Raw genomic sequence first — 17,581 nt, 5'->3', positions numbered from 1 at the left:
TCGTTAAAAACTAATGAACTCTTCATGTGTATTTTCCACAGTTCATAATTGTCTTCCGTTAATCGTTCAATATGCGCAATACTGCTCATTGAAGCCATTTTTTACACACGTGCACTTTTAACTAATTTCACTATAACACCTTACGCTTTAATTTAAAAACTCTGGGCCCATAACCTGACAGAGTTTAACGCTTGCTAATATTTAATATATATAATGTTTATTAAATGTAAGGATGTCACTATAATTAATAGATATAAAATTGAAGACGCGCTGGTGCACGTTGCGCGTGCATCGTCGGTAGCCGAACACGACAGGAAGCGCGGATTAAGACAAAAGACGTTCGCATTTTACAATTCTTCCAACTTATGCATTAGGTAGCCTGGATAGATTATACTACCAACAACAGCAACATAATATGGGTAATAATATAAGTTACATTTTGAATAACAAGAGTAATGGGCATAGTAATTATAGCTCTATCGATAACAGCAACATAAAATGTGTAATAACCTAAGTTATATTGAAAATAATAAGAGTAATAGAAATATTAATTATACTGCTTTCGATAACAGCAACATAATATGGGTAATAATATAAGTTCTATTTTGAATAATAAGAGTAAGAGGCATAGTAATTATAGTTCTATGGATAACAGCAACATAAAATGTGCAATAACCTAAGTTATATTGAAAATAATAAGAGTAATAGAAATATTAATTATAGTGCTATCGATAACAGCAACATAATATGAGTAATAGTATAAGTTATATTTTGAATGACAAGAGTAATAGAAGTGTAACGTCCCTAGAACCTAAGTTTAGTTAGTTACAAGCGCTAAAAGGTAAAGAGCGGCTTTTACCTCTAAACGACTCGATTCTACTAATTAAGATTGTGGGATTCGTGTGGTGTGCGGTTAAGGGGTGAAATCCACAGGTCAATATCTTTCAACAATTAGATTTATTCAATAAAACGATAAGAAATAGAACTAACAAATAACAAGAACAACAAATAAAGAACAATATATAGATTATAATTGATTAATTAGAATAGAGAACTAAGTAGATCTTGAAATAATAATAGTAATAGAATTTGGTAAATTAAACAATATGTAATTGATAATCGTGAATTTAACGATATGAAACTCGCAATTTAATACTTTATATTGGACCGTATCTGAATCGGGTCTCTGATAAAGCAAACTTCGCATTCGTAATATTAACTAAATTTGATATTCGATTTTTGTGCTCGACGCTATAACCTAAGAGCAATTCGGTATCTTGATTTGTATAAACGAAATTTGATAGATTTTATAATGTTAGCGCTTTGTAATCTACCGCCGCGAGGAACTCGACCTAAGTGAAATTCTCTAAACGCACCTAAATACGCTTTCGCAAAAATTAGACAGATTTATTCTACTATCTAACGCGGTGTAGTCGACTACGTAAATTACGCTAAGTGAGAACAGTATTCCTTTAATAACTCGAATTATCGAAATTTATCTGAATCTAAATGAATTACTTTTCAGAACAGTTACTCTTTTATTACCTGACTCGACAACTAATGGTCCATGACCCTTTTAGCCAAAACGAATACTGACCAGCAAAACCAGATCGCTTAATTGGGGAGCCTGCGTTAGCTAGCTGCTAAACAACCCAACGATCCAGAGTCAGATGACAAGTATAAGCCTGACAGAGTAGCAAATCAATTGATTCTAACGTAAAGTCGTGATTGCTGAACTGCCACCCAAAAGACACGGGTTTCAGAAACCAAGCCGCTCAAATGGGGAGCTTGCGTTAGCTAGCTACGAAACGACCCAGAGCGAGCTCCGAGAATCTGAAGGCTCGTTAGCAATCCGGCGAAAAATCAAATATGAGTAGCTGAGAGCAATCGTTTCGATATCTTAGCCTTTCTTGGTGCTAAGTATAGCTCTCTCCTGACGGAGTTTCAGACACGAGATCGTTTGAACGGGGAGCCTGCGTTAGCTAGCTGCTGAAACAACCCACGACCAAGTGTCCAAATGGCATATACCCGCTTGACCAATCAAGTATCAAGATTCGTTGCGGCTCTTGACAGCGAAAACTGTTCCTAATTATTCTTATACAAATATACGCGACGTGTATCGTGCTCGACTTCGAAGACTGTTCTGATTTTAGACGGGTTTCGCTCGCCCTTTTATACTTGCAGGTTCGCTGAATTCCTGGAATTTCTGTGACGTCAGAATATCTAAATTTTCATATAACTTCGTTATTATATATTAATTATGAAATTGAACGGTTTAATTATGTTTTAAATGTCGCTCTTCAATTAATGGCTATTGTTTCGATACTAAAATGGTACTCTAATGGCGTTTTAACGAAAAATAAATTTTCTGTCCTTTTCTATCAGAGGCGAGTCTATTTCGATTTACAGCTTTCTAGTTTAAGAAAATAATCGTGGTTCCGGCCATAAGTAGTTTAGTAATGACTGATTTTACGTACATAAATTGATTTAATTAATTAATTAATTTAATGGTCAAAAATGCCGAAAATAGAAATAGTAGCTCCATCCTTTTCTAGGATTAGCGCTGATCTCAAGGATTTCGGACGTGTATCGCGGCACGTAGGCACATCATAGCGTCACGGAAATTTCCATACTAAATTACACATTTATTAGAATTAAAATAAAATAATACATATGTAAGACGTGTGGAAATTTCCTGCGACGAATCCGACAGGACTACAGGCAGGGCATGGACAGCGTCAATTGTCACCTCCACCCACGTCTGTAGGACTAAGACGTACGCTGCAGGGCTAGCGGAACAGGACGGGCCCTCAGAGTCATTAGAACGCTCCAAACGGTCACACGCATCAATAAATTGCATTTTCCATTGGAAATATACTGCATACAGTTTATTCAAACCTCAGTGTAATAATTCCTTAGCGCATCCCTTTCGATACGTTATTTTCGTGTTTCTAGCATATCAGAAGTGGGATTACCACGTGTTCGGTGTTGCGTGAGTGGGTAACACGTGTGACAGAAATATACTTGGCGAACAAAGTGCGAGACTGTGAAAGCCGTACGTGCTGTTATATATATATATATATATATGTAAGCCTTTCTTGGGTGGACTTTATGCCAGGATAAATAAACACAACAATCCGTGGTTGCAGTTAAAAACTATAATATAATTAATAATTAAACAATAATAATGAACAATAATACTCTATCTACATAATACGTATACCGCACCTAAAACCGTACAAATTGTCGGTGTTTACATTCGTTCTTAGTCTTTCGTTACACTGACTCGGTTTTGTTGTTGTCTTGGGCACTGCGTAGTCGCCCCCACTCCACCTGTCACGTGGCATTGGCGGGCACACTAAGTTTGGGGTAACGTCAAACTTACATCCCCCCCTTCAAGTTGAGTGGACGGCTTAGGAAATGGGTGATAAGGGATCAATTTACTGGTGTGAAAAAGGTTTGATTCATTCTTTCTGAAACCTCTATCAACTATATATATCACATTAGATACTTTATTTTTTATTTTATATGGACCTGTTCTAATTGGGTCTAATTTGTTTCTGTTCAATTTATTACCATTTACTATATATACTAGGTCTCCAACTTTGTAATCTATATAATTTGTATTCTTATCATAATAATTTTTATTTTGTCTGTGAGCTTTCATTGAATTTTGGAATGCTATTAATCTATCTTCTTTCAAGTTACGTTCATTACTAGGGTTTAGTTCGCTTAGTAGAGTTGATTTGTCTTTTCCAGTGAGCAAATAATTGGGTGTGAAACCTGTTGAACTATGAATTGTATTGTTATATTCTTTGACACATTCTTGTGCTATAATGGGCCATGGGCGATTTTTGTTCTCAAATATTTTACATCTTATCCTGTTGATTAGTGTTTGATTCGTTCTCTCATTTAAACCGTTAGAAAAAGCACAATCCACTGCTGTGAAGATTAAGTTTATCTTTTGGGACCTCAAATATTGTTTAAATTCTTTCGAATTTATACCTGCATATTGGTCTGTGAATAAAGTTTTTATGTTATTATCCTTTTTTATTGTTTTTATTAGTTTAATAAAATCTTTCGCGCCTTGTGTTTTAGACGTTGATATAAACGCACACCTTGTAAAATGATCGATCAACAAATGCAAATACTTCTTTGTGCTTTTATTTCCTGCGAAACCGCCTATCGTATCTAGTGCAACGATCTCGAACGGCTCTGAGGCTGGGCCTAGTTGTGATAGTGGGGCTTTAAAGTTTCCTATTCTGGTCTTATTTTTAATGCAAGTTTCGCATGAACGACATATCATTTTAATATGCTTATGCATATTTTTAAAATAAAATTTTTGTGTGATTGTCAATTCTAATTGTTTTGTTCCTATATGCCCTTGTTTATTGTGTACATCTTTAATTAGAGAGATACCAAACTCTTCAGTTAACCAAATTTTCCTTTTATTATTTAATGTCTTATAAATTATGTCATTTTCAATATCATAATTGTTATCTAATTTTAATTGTTTTTGATTGTTTATTATTTCGTCTATTTGTAAAAAATGTACTATTTTTATTACTGATGTTTCGTCGTCTTTGTTTTCTTCTAGAACCGGGCTTCGGGATAAACAATCAGCTTCTAAATTATTTTTACCCGGGTTATAAACTATGTCAAAATCAAATTGAGAAATATAGTTTAGTATTTGATTCAATTCTGGATCATTGCATTTTTTTACATTAAAGTTTTCGAGCGGCTTATGGTCCGTAAATATAGTGAATTTTTGTCCCATTAAATAATACTGCCAATATAGAATAGCTTCTTTTATGGCCAGACATTCTATATAAATTGCCCTTTTCTTCTTCTGTGATTCTGACAATTTTCGCGAGAAAAAAAAACTGGTTTTATAACCCCGTCATTTTGGGGTTGTTTTAATACTGCCCCCACCCCCTGTAAACTTGCATCCGTATAGATATAAATTGAATTCGTAGGATCAAAGATGGCCAAAATCGGCTCTGAGCACAAGTAATTTTTTATTTTTTCAAAACTTTCATGACACAGTTTGGACCATTTAAACTCTACATTTTTTCTTAAGAGGTTATAGAACGGTTCTAATATTATTTTCGACTGGGGAATGTATTCCAAATAAAAATTCAATTTTCCCAAAAATTGTCTCACATGTTTTCTTGTTCGTGGTATTGGAAAATTTTTTATAGCGATTACATAATCATTTATGGGTTTTATATAATTATCGCCTATTTCATGACCCAAATATGTTATTTTTCGTTGTGCAAATTTGCACTTTGATAGATTCAATTTGAAGCCATATTTTTGCAACGCATTTAAAACTGATTCAATATTTTTCAAATGTTCTTCATAATTTTTGGAATAGATTAAAATATCGTCAATGTAATTTATCGTAAAAGCCGCTAAATTACTTTTCCTTATGACGCTGGACAAAATTCTTTCAAATATTGCCGGCGAGGATTTTAAACCGAATGGTAAACAACACCATTGCCAGTGCCCTTGATGCGTTACGAATGCCGTTTTATATTTGTCTTTGTTACGCACCGGAATCGACCAAAACGCCGAATTCACGTCTAACTTTGTGAAATATTTACAATTTCTTGCACGTAACGTTATATCTTCGATTCGCGGAAAAGGTTGACTCTCCGGGACTACTATTCTATTCAGCTCTCTATAATCAATACATAAGCGAGATTTTTTTGCTTCTTCTTTTTTGTATACTAATGTAATCGGGGCCGCATAAGGACTGCATGACTCTTCAATTAATCCTGCTTTTACTAATTCTTTAATTTGATTCTCTATTTCTATTTTATCTTGTATCGAACATTTATATGGTTTTTTCGATATGTATTTGTTTTCCGTTAGCTTTATTGCCGCTTCATAATTTTTAACTCTACCCACATCAAATTTTCCTTTTGCAAACACTTTCGTGTAATTTTTTAATATGTTTTGTATCTTGCGATCAGCAGTGTATATCTTATCGGACATTTCCTGTTCTTTTTCTACCTTGTTTATTTCTGTATTATTGATTTGTCTTATTTTTAAATTCTCGTCTTGACATAATTTAAATTCTTTTATAAAATCTAAACCAAGTAGTGCATCATCTTTAAATGAATTGCTTTTTACTATAAAAAATGGAAATTTTTTTTCATGTTAAAAACCTTTACCGGTAAAGTAATCATACCTTCGGATTTTGAAATTCCCGAAATAGTTTTTATATTTTTATCCCCACTTATCTTTTTATCTAGATTTTGTTTTGCCCAAAAATCATAATTTATTAGTGAAATGTTGGCTCCTGAATCATAGAGACCAACAATTGGTTTGTCATTCACAAGAATTTTTAATTTTATAAGTGGGGTCACTATACGTTTTTTGCCTCCTCGGTAAAAGATACTGCATCTTCGATCTCTATGTTATTAGCTATTTTGATTTTATCATTTTTGTCTGTTTTTCGGTTTGCTGTTTTTGTACGACATACCTCCTCTGGATGGAATCTATTTTTAAAACCTACACTTTCACAATATGCACAAGGCTTCCGCGAGCGTTGGTTTGTTTGTCTATCTTCATTATATTTTTGTTTGTCATCTTTTTTCTCATTGAAATTTCTATTATTTATTGGTTCCATTTGACTCAGTAATGACATTAAGTTGTCTATGTTTGTAAAATTTTTCCTCTCTAATCGCGATTTAACAAAGTGCGGAAGAGCAATTACAATTAAGTTTATTTGTGAATTTATCGTTAGATCTGGGTCTATGTCTATCAACATATTTCTCTTCTTCAAGGCAAAGTCCAAAAAGGGTCCATTTAGATATCTAAATGTGTAGGCATACGCAATTTCAGACCACGATTATTGATTGAATGTATCCATAAATGACTTATTCCAATGTTCCCATTCACACGCTAGCGAGTTTGTCTTTAAAAATATTGAAAACCAATTTGAAGCGGGACCTTCTAAAAATAATCTTAAGACCTCTGGATATTTATTTTCTTTTATTTCGAGTCGTTTGCATTCTGCCACGAAAATCTTCATCCACGACTCCGCGTTAAAGTTTTTTCCATTAAACTTCTCCAATATTATATTTTTCGAAATAGAATGGATTGGTTTTTCCTGGGGTGGGTTTTCAGGAGCAGGATGGTTTGATGGGATAGGGGAATCAGTCTGAATCGCTTCCAAATAATACCCATCAAAAACAACATTACCTTCATGATCCACATAACTGTCTTTCAATTTGCCTTCCGCCAAGGTGATGACGACGTTCCGAAATTTGTTGCGCAATTTCAAGCTTTTGACGACTCCCTTCGTTACTTGATTTTCAAAAAGATTTGGGTGTTCAGCCTTTGTTTGTGCCCCTTCAGGGAATTTGAAAATTTCCGGTTGTCCCACCAATTGAATTGTCTTGACCTTAACCTCCGTAGTTTTGCTGTCCACTGCCTCGGAGACAAAGTGGAATCTTGCTTTTATGTCCCCCATATTTGTACGGTTTTGTAAGCCTTTCTTGGGTGTACTTTATGCCAGGATAAATAAACACAACAATCCGTGGTTGCAGTTAAAAACTATAATATAATTAATAATTAAACAATAATAATGAACAATAATACTCTATCTACATAATACGTATACCGCACCTAAAACCGTACAAATTGTCGGTGTTTACATTCGTTCTTAGTCTTTCGTTACACTGACTCGGTTTTGTTGTTTTCTTGGGCACTGCGTAGTCGCCCTCACTCCACCTGTCACGTGGCATCGGCGGGCACACTAAGTTTGGGGTAACGTCAAACTTACATATATATATATATATTTCCAGATAGTGTGTGTAGTGAGCATGAGTGAGCTGAGGGAGCATAGAAGCCGTACGCGGTATGATTCGTGTGTAACGCAACGTGAATCGCGCGATTCGGGACGTGCACGCTCGGGTGAAAACTCGGGACGAGTGCGGGGAGATTCGCGTGAATCTTCGCAAGATTCGCGTGAGTCTGCGCGAGATTCGCGGGAACGTTCGAAAAAACGGTCGCGAAAAGGAAAGGAGACGAAGAATCATGGCAGAGCGGATCGCCGTCGTTCAGAGAGGCGATCGCGGGATAGATCCTCCCGAAGGGAGAGGCGGGGACGTTCGCGAGAATCGTCGCGAGTTAGGTCGCGATCAGCATCAGTGTCGCGGAGGTCTTCCACGAGGGAGAGTGCGACGGTGGAAGCACTGCTTCAGACCGTCCAAAAATTATAAGAAGAACTGTGTAATGCGCGGTATAGGCCGGCCGCGCAGGAGCATTTAGTGCCTTTATTTGATCCGGCGGACGATAAAGCAGACATAGAAGTATGGGTGCGTGACGTGGACAGGATTGCAAGGCGCGGGGGTTGGCGCGATGAAGATATAACGTGTTATATTGCACGCCAATTGCGGGGGCACGCGCGGCAGTTTTTCGATGAAGAGCAACGGCGTGATCCCACTTGGGAGATGCTGAAAACAGCGCTCGTCGCTCGCTTTAAAAAATCCCTGCCCTTCAACCGGCTGTTCCGAGATGCTGCTAATTACACAGCTCAGCCAGGGCAGAAGCTGGGGAACTATTGTTTCAACAAATTGGCCAAGCTGAGGGCGTTAAAGGTGGACATTCCGGATGAATTTTTAAAGGATGCAGTAATTGGCAGCATCGGAGACGAGACGATCGAAAGGACAATACGATCGAATAAATATATGAGTGCCGACGAATTGTATGCGGCCATGCGGGAGATGGGCACGATGCCGAAGTCGGACGGAGTGTCAGTAGCAAAGCTGTCGCGAATTTCTGATCGGGCGCCGATATCTGTAGCAGGGCCGTCGGGGGTGCGGGCCGCAAACAGGAAGAAGCAGCCAGGTGATCAGTCAAAACACACGACTAAGTTCGTGTGTTACAACTGCGGAGAAGAGGGGCACGCTGCGAGGACCTGCTCGAAGCCGCGGCGGAGGTGTGCGAGATGTCAAAAAGATGGACACCTGGAGCGGTTCTGCTACGGAGCGAAGGTAGCGGTTAATGTAGTACAGGTGAGTCCCGATAATAATAGTTGGGTGATGCACGCCCGAATTAATGGAAAAAGGGTCCAGTGTCTGTTGGACACCGGCAGTGCGAGGAGTCTTATTTCCAGGGCGGTTGCATTTCGGTTGGGTATCAAGATGGTCGAGGGACCTTTGATACAATTGCGGGGTTATGGGAGTTTAGGATCCTGTAATCGTTTGAGGGCGGAAGTGACGATACAAGTCATGGAAGCGATCGCCGATGTCACTGCTATTATTGTCGAGACAGAGGCAATGATTTATCAAGTAATTGTGGGGCAAGATTTCATTGGTCAGGACCATGTAATTTTGGTCAAAGTGCGGGACCGGATCATTGTCAAGGAATTATCGAGCGTTGGGGTTGCGCCACAATTGATAATAGATGCGTGTGCGACGGAAGCGGTGATTGATTTGAGTGCGTTAGACTGCGGCGAGATGTCGGAAGAAGACCGAATCGGTTGTATAAAAGTCATTGAGGAATATAGGGATCGGGTGACGACATCGATGCGGTCGTTGGGTAAAACAAGTTTAGTTAAAATGGATATAAAATGCACGACAGATGTACCGGTCGTTTATCGTCCATATCGAATGGCTGAAGTAGAGCGTGTAGCAGCGCGGGAAATCGTAGAGGAGTTGTTAGAAAACGGAATAATTCAGGAGTCTACTTCACCATACGCGAGTCCTATTACGCTTGTAAAGAAGAAAACGGGCGAGTATCGACTCTGCGTGGATTATCGGCGGTTGAACGCGGTTGCCATTAGGGATCAGTATCCTGTCCCGTTAATTGAAGACCAGATGGATCGATTGGGAGGGTACCGGTATTTTACGGCGATTGATATGGCTTCGGGGTATTACCAGGTAGCGATGGGCGAAGAAGCTATACCGAAGACAGCTTTTGTTACTCCCGATGGGCATTATGAATTTCTACGAATGCCGTTTGGGTTGACGAATGCGCCAGCTGTTTTTCAGAGACTCATAAATACCGTGTTAGGGCCGTTACGAAATTCAATTGCTTACCCGTATATTGATGATATAATTATCTCGTCGAAGACTGTGGAAGAGGGCCTGGAATGTCTTCGTTTGGTATTAGGTCGACTGCGTGAAGCGAATCTTACGATTAAACTTAGTAAGTGTTCGTTTTTGCAAACGAAAATAACATATTTGGGACGGGAAATTAGTGCGGATGGTGTAAGGCCTGGAGAATATAAAATCACTGCCGTTCTCAAGATGCCAGACCCTAAAACCGTTAATGAGGTACGTCAGTTCTTGGGTTTAGCCGGGTACTTCCGAAAATTTATTAGGGGTTACGCAGGTCTGGTTGCTCCACTAACCGTGCTTACGAAGAAGAATACACCGTGGACTTGGGGTGAACAGCAGAAGGCGGTTGTCCGTACTATAAAGGAAACCTTGACGACGAGACCGATTTTAGCTATCTTCGACAGCGCAAAACGGACGGAATAGCATACAGATGCGAGTTCGTTAGGACTAGGGGCAATATTGTTTCAGTATGCAACTGATGGGAAGCGGCAGGTAGTTGCATACTTTAGCAAGCAAACGACAGTTGATCAGCAAAAATACCATTCATACGAGTTGGAAACTATGGCTGTTGTACTTGCGTTGCGGTATTTTCGGGTGTATTTGCTTGGTATACATTTTACAGTCATCACTGACTGTAATGCATTGCGGACCACGTTTACTAAGAAGGATTTGATCCCGAGAATTGGACGGTGGTGGCTGGAAGTCCAAGATTATAAGTTTGATATTGAGTATCGGCCAGGTTCAGCGATGCAACACGTTGACGCATTGAGTAGGAACCCAGTGCAAACGGTTGATGTACATCCTGTGGATATCACCGAGGCTGATTGGACTACGGCAGCTCAGATGCAGGACGAACAACTTGGACGGATTCGGGAAATTCTAATAGACAATATTCGTGAGGGCGAAACGAAGCAGTATTTTGCGGATTATGTAACAAAGAAAGGGAAACTTTGCAGGCGGTTGAAGGACGGACGAACACCATGGGTGGTACCACGTGCGGCGCGTTTTCAAATTTGTAGACTGTGTCATGATGATGCGGGGCATTTAGGGCTTGAAAAGACGCTTCGGCGTATTCGTGAAAATTATTGGTTTGCGGGCATGAATGCTTTCGTGGAAAAGTATGTGAATGCATGTTTGAATTGCGCGTACTATAAGCGGACTGGGGCCCGGAGACAGGGAGAGTTACATTCTATAGAGAAAACGCCGGTACCTTTTCATACTTTGCACGTGGATCATGTTGGGCCGTTTGAGAGAAGCAGGAAGGGAAATCGGTATTTGCTGGTTATCGTGGACGGATTTACGAAGTTTACGGTGATAGAACCAGTGAAGGACACGAAGGCAAAACGGGCAGCAAAGATACTCTTGGACATGGTGCATCTTTTTGGAGTGCCTCAACGTATAATTAGCGATAGAGGGACAGCTTTTACGGCTCGAGCGTTTCAGGTTTTCTGCAGGGAGTATGGCATTCGACATGTGTTGAATGCTGTAGCTACGCCTCGAGCAAATGGTCAGTGCGAGAGGTATAACCGAACAGTAGTTGCTTCGTTGGCTGCTACAATGGCAGGGAAAAGTCTTGAGCAATGGGACCAAGAAGTAAAAATAATTCAGTGCGTTCTGAATACGACGCATAATAAAGGCATCGGAATGACGCCAATGGAGGCGTTAATTGGATGCAAGGTGCGTTATCCGGCAGAGGGATGGATTTTGAAAGAGGTGCAGGACGGAATTGAGCGTATGGATTTGAATGCGCTTCGGGGAAAAATATCGGAACACATTACGGAAGATCAACGTAAGCAGAAAGAGCGTTATGATCGGCAACGGCGAGCGGCAAGGAAGTTCCAAAAAGGAGATGTTGTGCTGATTGAAATTACCGCTGATCAGCCGACGGGAGGCAGTCGGAAGCTTCATGCGCGTTTTAAGGGGCCGTTTCGGGTTGTTACGGTATTGTATAATGATCGCTATGAAATGGAAGATCTGAGAGAAGGGGGTCGCCGAGCGAAAACGGTTGTGGCTGTCGATCGAATGAAACCGTGGGTAGCGGCTGTTGAATAATAGAATTATAGAATAGTTAGTTTTGTTGGTCAACCCCAGCGTGCGTGTGTAGTCAGGTAGGAAAAGAGGATTATTTACTGAAAGATTTGGAGGGTTCCAGGGCACTACAGCAGGTAGGCGGCTAAAGGTTGGCCGAGGCCTGTTATGAAAGAGGTGTACTTGGAATAATTAGCATTGAGCCTATATGTTGTTGTGGTTGTGATGGAGGTCACAACATGGCAAAGAACTGGCTGTTGTGTTATGATGGAGGTCATAACATGACAAGAAGCTGGTTGTCACAGTTGTGATGGAGGTCACAACTGGGTGGAACTTGGTCGTCGTGGTTGTGGTGGAGGTCACAACCCGATGGACAATTGGGTGTTGTGTCTGTGATGGAGGTCACGGCATAACATGATACATGCGGTCATCACTGAGAGGACAGCGGGCCGGAACAACTTCAGTGGATATCGCTGCGTCGAAGATAATGGACTAAGGAAAATAGACAAGAGGTTGAATCCGGATTGAGAGATGAGCGGAGTTCTTACTTGGTGGGAAGACTCGATCCATAGGCGTAGCGGGTCGTGAAGTCATAGACATCACATTCAGGCCGGAAGGCTGCGTCTTTCTGCTGTCCAACTATGATATGACTAAATGGACATGAGTGTCATAAATTTTATTTAATTATTGTTAAGAAGGGTTTTGCTACTTGAGAATTAAGTTGTTTGAAAGATTTGTATGTCAATGGTGTGTGTTTCTGTTTATGTTCTAGAAATCGAAATAGATTATTTGCTCAGGGATGAGCAAGTGTGTCAGGCTGGCCGAATGTAAGACGTGTGGAAATTTCCTGCGACGAAACCGACAGGACTACAGGCAGGGCATGGACAGCGTCAATTGTCACCCCCACCCACGTCTGTAGGACTAGACGTACGCTGCAGGGCTAGCGGAACAGGACGGGCCCTCAGAGTCATTAGAACGTTCCAAACGGTCACACGCATCAATAAATTGCATTTTCCATTGGAAATATACTGCATACAGTTTATTCAAACCTCAGTGTAATAATTCCTTAGCGCATCCCTTTCGATACGTTATTTTCGTGTTTCTAACACATAATTTGTTTTTAATCATTCTAACTTAACATCCAATTATTGGTATGAAAAATATATTCTAAATTAGAATTATAAGATAATTATAAATGAAATATATTTATATATATGTATCTACTCTGATTACCGACTGCTGAATTTGATAAATCGATGATCGATACGCGACATACTGTCGATAATTTGGCAACTACTGTCGGTAATTGGGTATTCTAATAGGTGGGCAGAAGATTGTCGTGATGTTGGTGGTAGGAAAAAAAAAACGTTTCCCCAGAGACGTTACAGAAGCATTAATTATAGTGCTATCGATAACACCAACATAATATGAGTAATAGTATAAGTTATATTTTGAATGACAAGAGTAATAGAAGCATTAATTATAGTGCTATCGATAACACCAATATAATATGGGTAATAATATAAGTTCTATTTTGAATAACAAGAGTAATGGGCATAGTAATTATAGTTCTATCGATAACAGCAACATAAAATGTGCAATAACCTAAGTTATATTGAAAATAATAAGAGTAATAGAAATATTAATTATAGTGCTATCGATAACAGCGACATAATATGGGTAATAATATAAGTTATATTTTGAATAACAAGGGTAATGGAAACATTAATTATAGTGCTATCCATAACACCAACTTAATATGGGTAATAATATAAGGTATGTTTTGAATAACAAGAGTGGACACCAAATGGCGCACTCGATGTGTCGCAAGTCGGACCTCCACCTCCTCGTCGTGGTGTCTGGGGAGTGAGATATCTTTTAATGATATCTCACTTGCTAACGGAGGTAACGGCGAAACCTCAAGAGCTATAAGTTGCCTGAAAACACTTGTAGCATGGGAAGTAGCGATCCGAAGGTATCTGAGCTCCTAGTACACCGTAAGCCTGTGGTCATGTCTCGCAGGAACGGGGGTCTTACCTTAGCTGGTTGGACCGCGAGGATGAAAACCTCTATATAAAAATCCCTAACCCCAAACTTTGGCTGCAGTGATGAGGGTGCGTGCTTCCTATAGCTGGACTATACGCGAGCACGTGGCTGATGGGAGCATCAGTCGCTAGCATGCCCACCTCTGGGGATTTGCCGCCCCCCAGTTGTACTAAGGGCCTTCCTGAGCATGGCGGCTCTACTCAGGATGCATCTGGACCGACCATTCTCGTGGGAATAAGTATGAGTGATAATAAACCAAACTCTTCTATTATAAAGAACTTTATTACTAATTTAAACTCAAACACACCTACAAGTAAACCTAGGATTGTGAGACAGGAGGCCTTAAATCAAAGCGAATATGACAGGATTTTGAAGTCATTAGGTAGGAAGGCATCAAGAATTCCTATGGAGGACTCGTCAACTCCAACTAAAGCGGTGAAAGGATATGAAGATGACTGGCCGACTCCAGGGAGAGGTGACTCGTGGAATGATAGCCAGGAACAACTGAATATTACGGAGAGAACTACCAGGAAATTGATGGAGAACATGTTTGATATAATTGGGTCCGAGAGAACAATTAATACAAACAAAGGAGAGAAAGGAGAAACAAGTAGTAGTGGAAAACGCCTAGGGATGGAAAACACAGGTAAGTCAGAATTATTTTCCCAAACACCCATTGTTTCTCAGGTTGAGGAAATCGAGGGAAGGAGAGTAAGTTGCATACCGGAGGAAATGAAAGAAGATACTTACCGTACTAAGAGTATGGGCTGCCCTGAGGTTGCTGCTAGGAAGATGGAGGGAACAACTGGAGTATCCCTCAAGGAATTTGATACTGTGGAAATGACCATCATTGCTAAGGCTGTTGCGGATGTCGGTGACATTGCTGAAAAGATTGGGGCTTTGGTGAACTCCAGTGGTAACCTGAAAAGAGAAATTAAACTAAAAGTTATTAACCTGATTAGGGAAAATATGTTGGCCATTGTCAAGGCGGAGGAAGAGGAGGATGCTTTAGGTACTTTACGGCTATTAAAGAATTGGTTATATGATATGAAAGGGGTGGCTGAACTACTAAAAGGGGAGCCTAGGTTTAGTAGTGTCAGGTTAAGGAGTATTATTGATTTAATTATAAAAGGATCTTCTCTAATTAAACAAGCCGAGAGTGGGGGGATTTATAAGGAGAACATTACTAACGATTGCATTCCGCAGGTAAAGAAAATTTTGAATTTGGAAGGAAATGAAAGGGAACAACAGCTACAGCTGGACAAGAAGAGGAAGAGGACCGAGAGAGGAGACACTAGGACCACGGACAGTGATAGTTCGCCTAACGAGACAAGTAAACATATACAAAAAAGAATAACAAGACAGGTGGACGAAGGAACTCAGGACCTTTTTTCTTTCTGGGGTAGGAAAGGTTTGCAGGGGGATGAGGTTCCAGGCTCTGAAGGTAGGTTGACGAGTGAGATCAGGGGGGTTAGTAAGGATAAGGGAAGTATTAGAGGAAGGGAGATACTGGAAGGAGGATTTATAAAAGTAAAGTGCAAGGACGGGATGGAGTATCAGCAAACCTTGAGAGATATTAAGAATAGGATTAGAGTTGGGAATATTGCTGTAGAATGGATTAGACAAACAAGAGAGGGAAGAGACGTCTTGTTCTATGTAAGATCGAGGGAACATCTGATGGGGTTAAAGGATAGGATTATGGAGGTGGGATATGAAGCTGAGGCGATAATTGGTAGAAGGAAAAAGTTAATGATTACTGGTATTGACATAGACCTTGAGGAGGGGGATCTAAAGGAAATTCTTAGGGGACAGAATAATTTAGAAGATTTTAGAATAATATTTTTTAAAAGCTCTCTAAGGGGTAACAAAAATGCATGCATCGAATTTCCTGCTGGTGTTGCTGAAGATCTTTTAATGGTAGGCAAGATTAAATTGGGGTGGACGATGGGTAAGATTTCTGAGTATACGGATAACAGGCGATGTTTTAAATGCGGGGCTAGATCCCATCTAGCCTGGTCTTGTAAATTTGATAAGGGTGTATGTTACACATGTGGGGGAAGAGGGCACTTGAGCAGAGACTGCCCAAAGGGTGGAAGGGAAGAGCTTCGACCCTCTAATAATATTATTAATAGACCTGTTTTAAGGAATGCTTTGGTCTTTAGGAATGACAGCCCTAAACCGCAGGAGGTTAGGGGATTGGGGAATGGGCACTTGGATAGCGAGGAAAAGGGAAGAGGAAGGATGGAAATATCAGAGCAAGAGAAGTGGACAATTACTATGAAGTACAAGGATAGGAAAAGGGAGGTTAGATCTGTGGGCACGCAGACGGAACATGAAATACAGGGGGAATTAAATACAGTGTGGAACTGGAGTGAGGTGGTTAAGGAGGGTGGTAGGAGGGTTAATAATAATGGGCAATATGAGGATAGGTTTAGAGGAACCTAGGGTGACAGGAGTTTTGACGATACTAGAGATATTGGATGGGGAATAACGGATAGGGGCAGAGGGGTTAACGTGAGGAAAAAACCAAAAGAAGTGGAAACGAATATAAGAAGACATAGAGGTAGGGCAGTATATATAAAATATGCAGAAAGTGAAGGAGTTAAGGATATTAGTAAATTTAAAAAAGATATTGGAACACCGGACAAAGTTAATGTCAGAGCCATGAGATTAGCTAGGAGTGGGGGGATCGTGGTAGAAATCGAACAGGAGGAGCTAATAGAGGAATGGATTGATCTCATTAGAGACAAGATGGGGGACAGGGCAAAGGTGATCAAATTGGAATCGAAGGAGGGTATCAGAATTAGAAGGGTAGATCCTTCTCTGGACAGGGGGGAAATTAAAGAGGCCCTGGCAGGAAATTTAATCCTTAGTCAGGGGGCGGGAACCCAAGAAATAGAGGTTGTAAGAATTGTAAGGGAAGCAGAGGGTTTTCAGACGGTGTTAGTAAAGCTCCCTTGTGAGTGGGCTGAAAAACTAATAGCTAGGAAGAGTGTGAAGATAGGCTGGTCCTTATGCAATGTTTATAGATATTCTAAAATTTTAGTGAGATGCTGGTCCTGCGGAGGGATTGGACATGACTCAACGGAATGCAGGCGGAGGACCAGTGAGGAGGAGGACAAGAGGACAATGAGAAGTGGAAGGGAAATGAATGGACCTTATGTACGAGGACAGAATGACAAGGACAGACATACTGAAAAGGACAATGAGGAAGGAGAAGGATCTAAGGGTGGAAATGATGAAAGGAAGGAGGTGGCGCAAGGGGAGGGTAAGTCTGACAGTTACGTGCATGAGCGGGACAGGGTTAGGAAGGTCTTACTAGTGCTGGATGAACTGACGAAAGCTGGGGATGACTGTATTGAACGGATTGACAAAGACGAACAGTCGGATCATAGAATAAGTAGACTTTAGAAACTAGGTACAGCGAACGC

The 17,581-nt window shown here is 40.3% G+C and overlaps 1 protein-coding gene across 1 annotated transcript; it reads left to right on the top strand.

Moving 5' to 3' along the window:
- Nucleotides 1-8,049: 8,049 nt before the first annotated feature.
- Nucleotides 8,050-13,115, top strand: LOC143266294 (uncharacterized). The gene is made up of 3 exons (XM_076541832.1): nt 8,050-8,198; nt 8,261-9,029; nt 12,877-13,115. Exons 1-3 carry the CDS (start codon nt 8,050-8,052, stop codon nt 12,886-12,888), a joined length of 930 nt encoding a protein of 309 aa, XP_076397947.1. The 3' UTR covers nt 12,889-13,115.
- The last annotated feature ends 4,466 nt before the right edge of the window (nt 13,116-17,581 follow it).

This window comes from Megachile rotundata, unplaced genomic scaffold (genome assembly GCF_050947335.1).
Source record: "Megachile rotundata isolate GNS110a unplaced genomic scaffold, iyMegRotu1 scaffold0146, whole genome shotgun sequence".
Taxonomy (NCBI): Eukaryota; Metazoa; Arthropoda; class Insecta; order Hymenoptera; family Megachilidae; genus Megachile; species Megachile rotundata.
The sequence above is the reverse complement of the archived record's forward strand: the minus strand, read 5'-3'. Positions and strand labels throughout refer to the sequence as shown.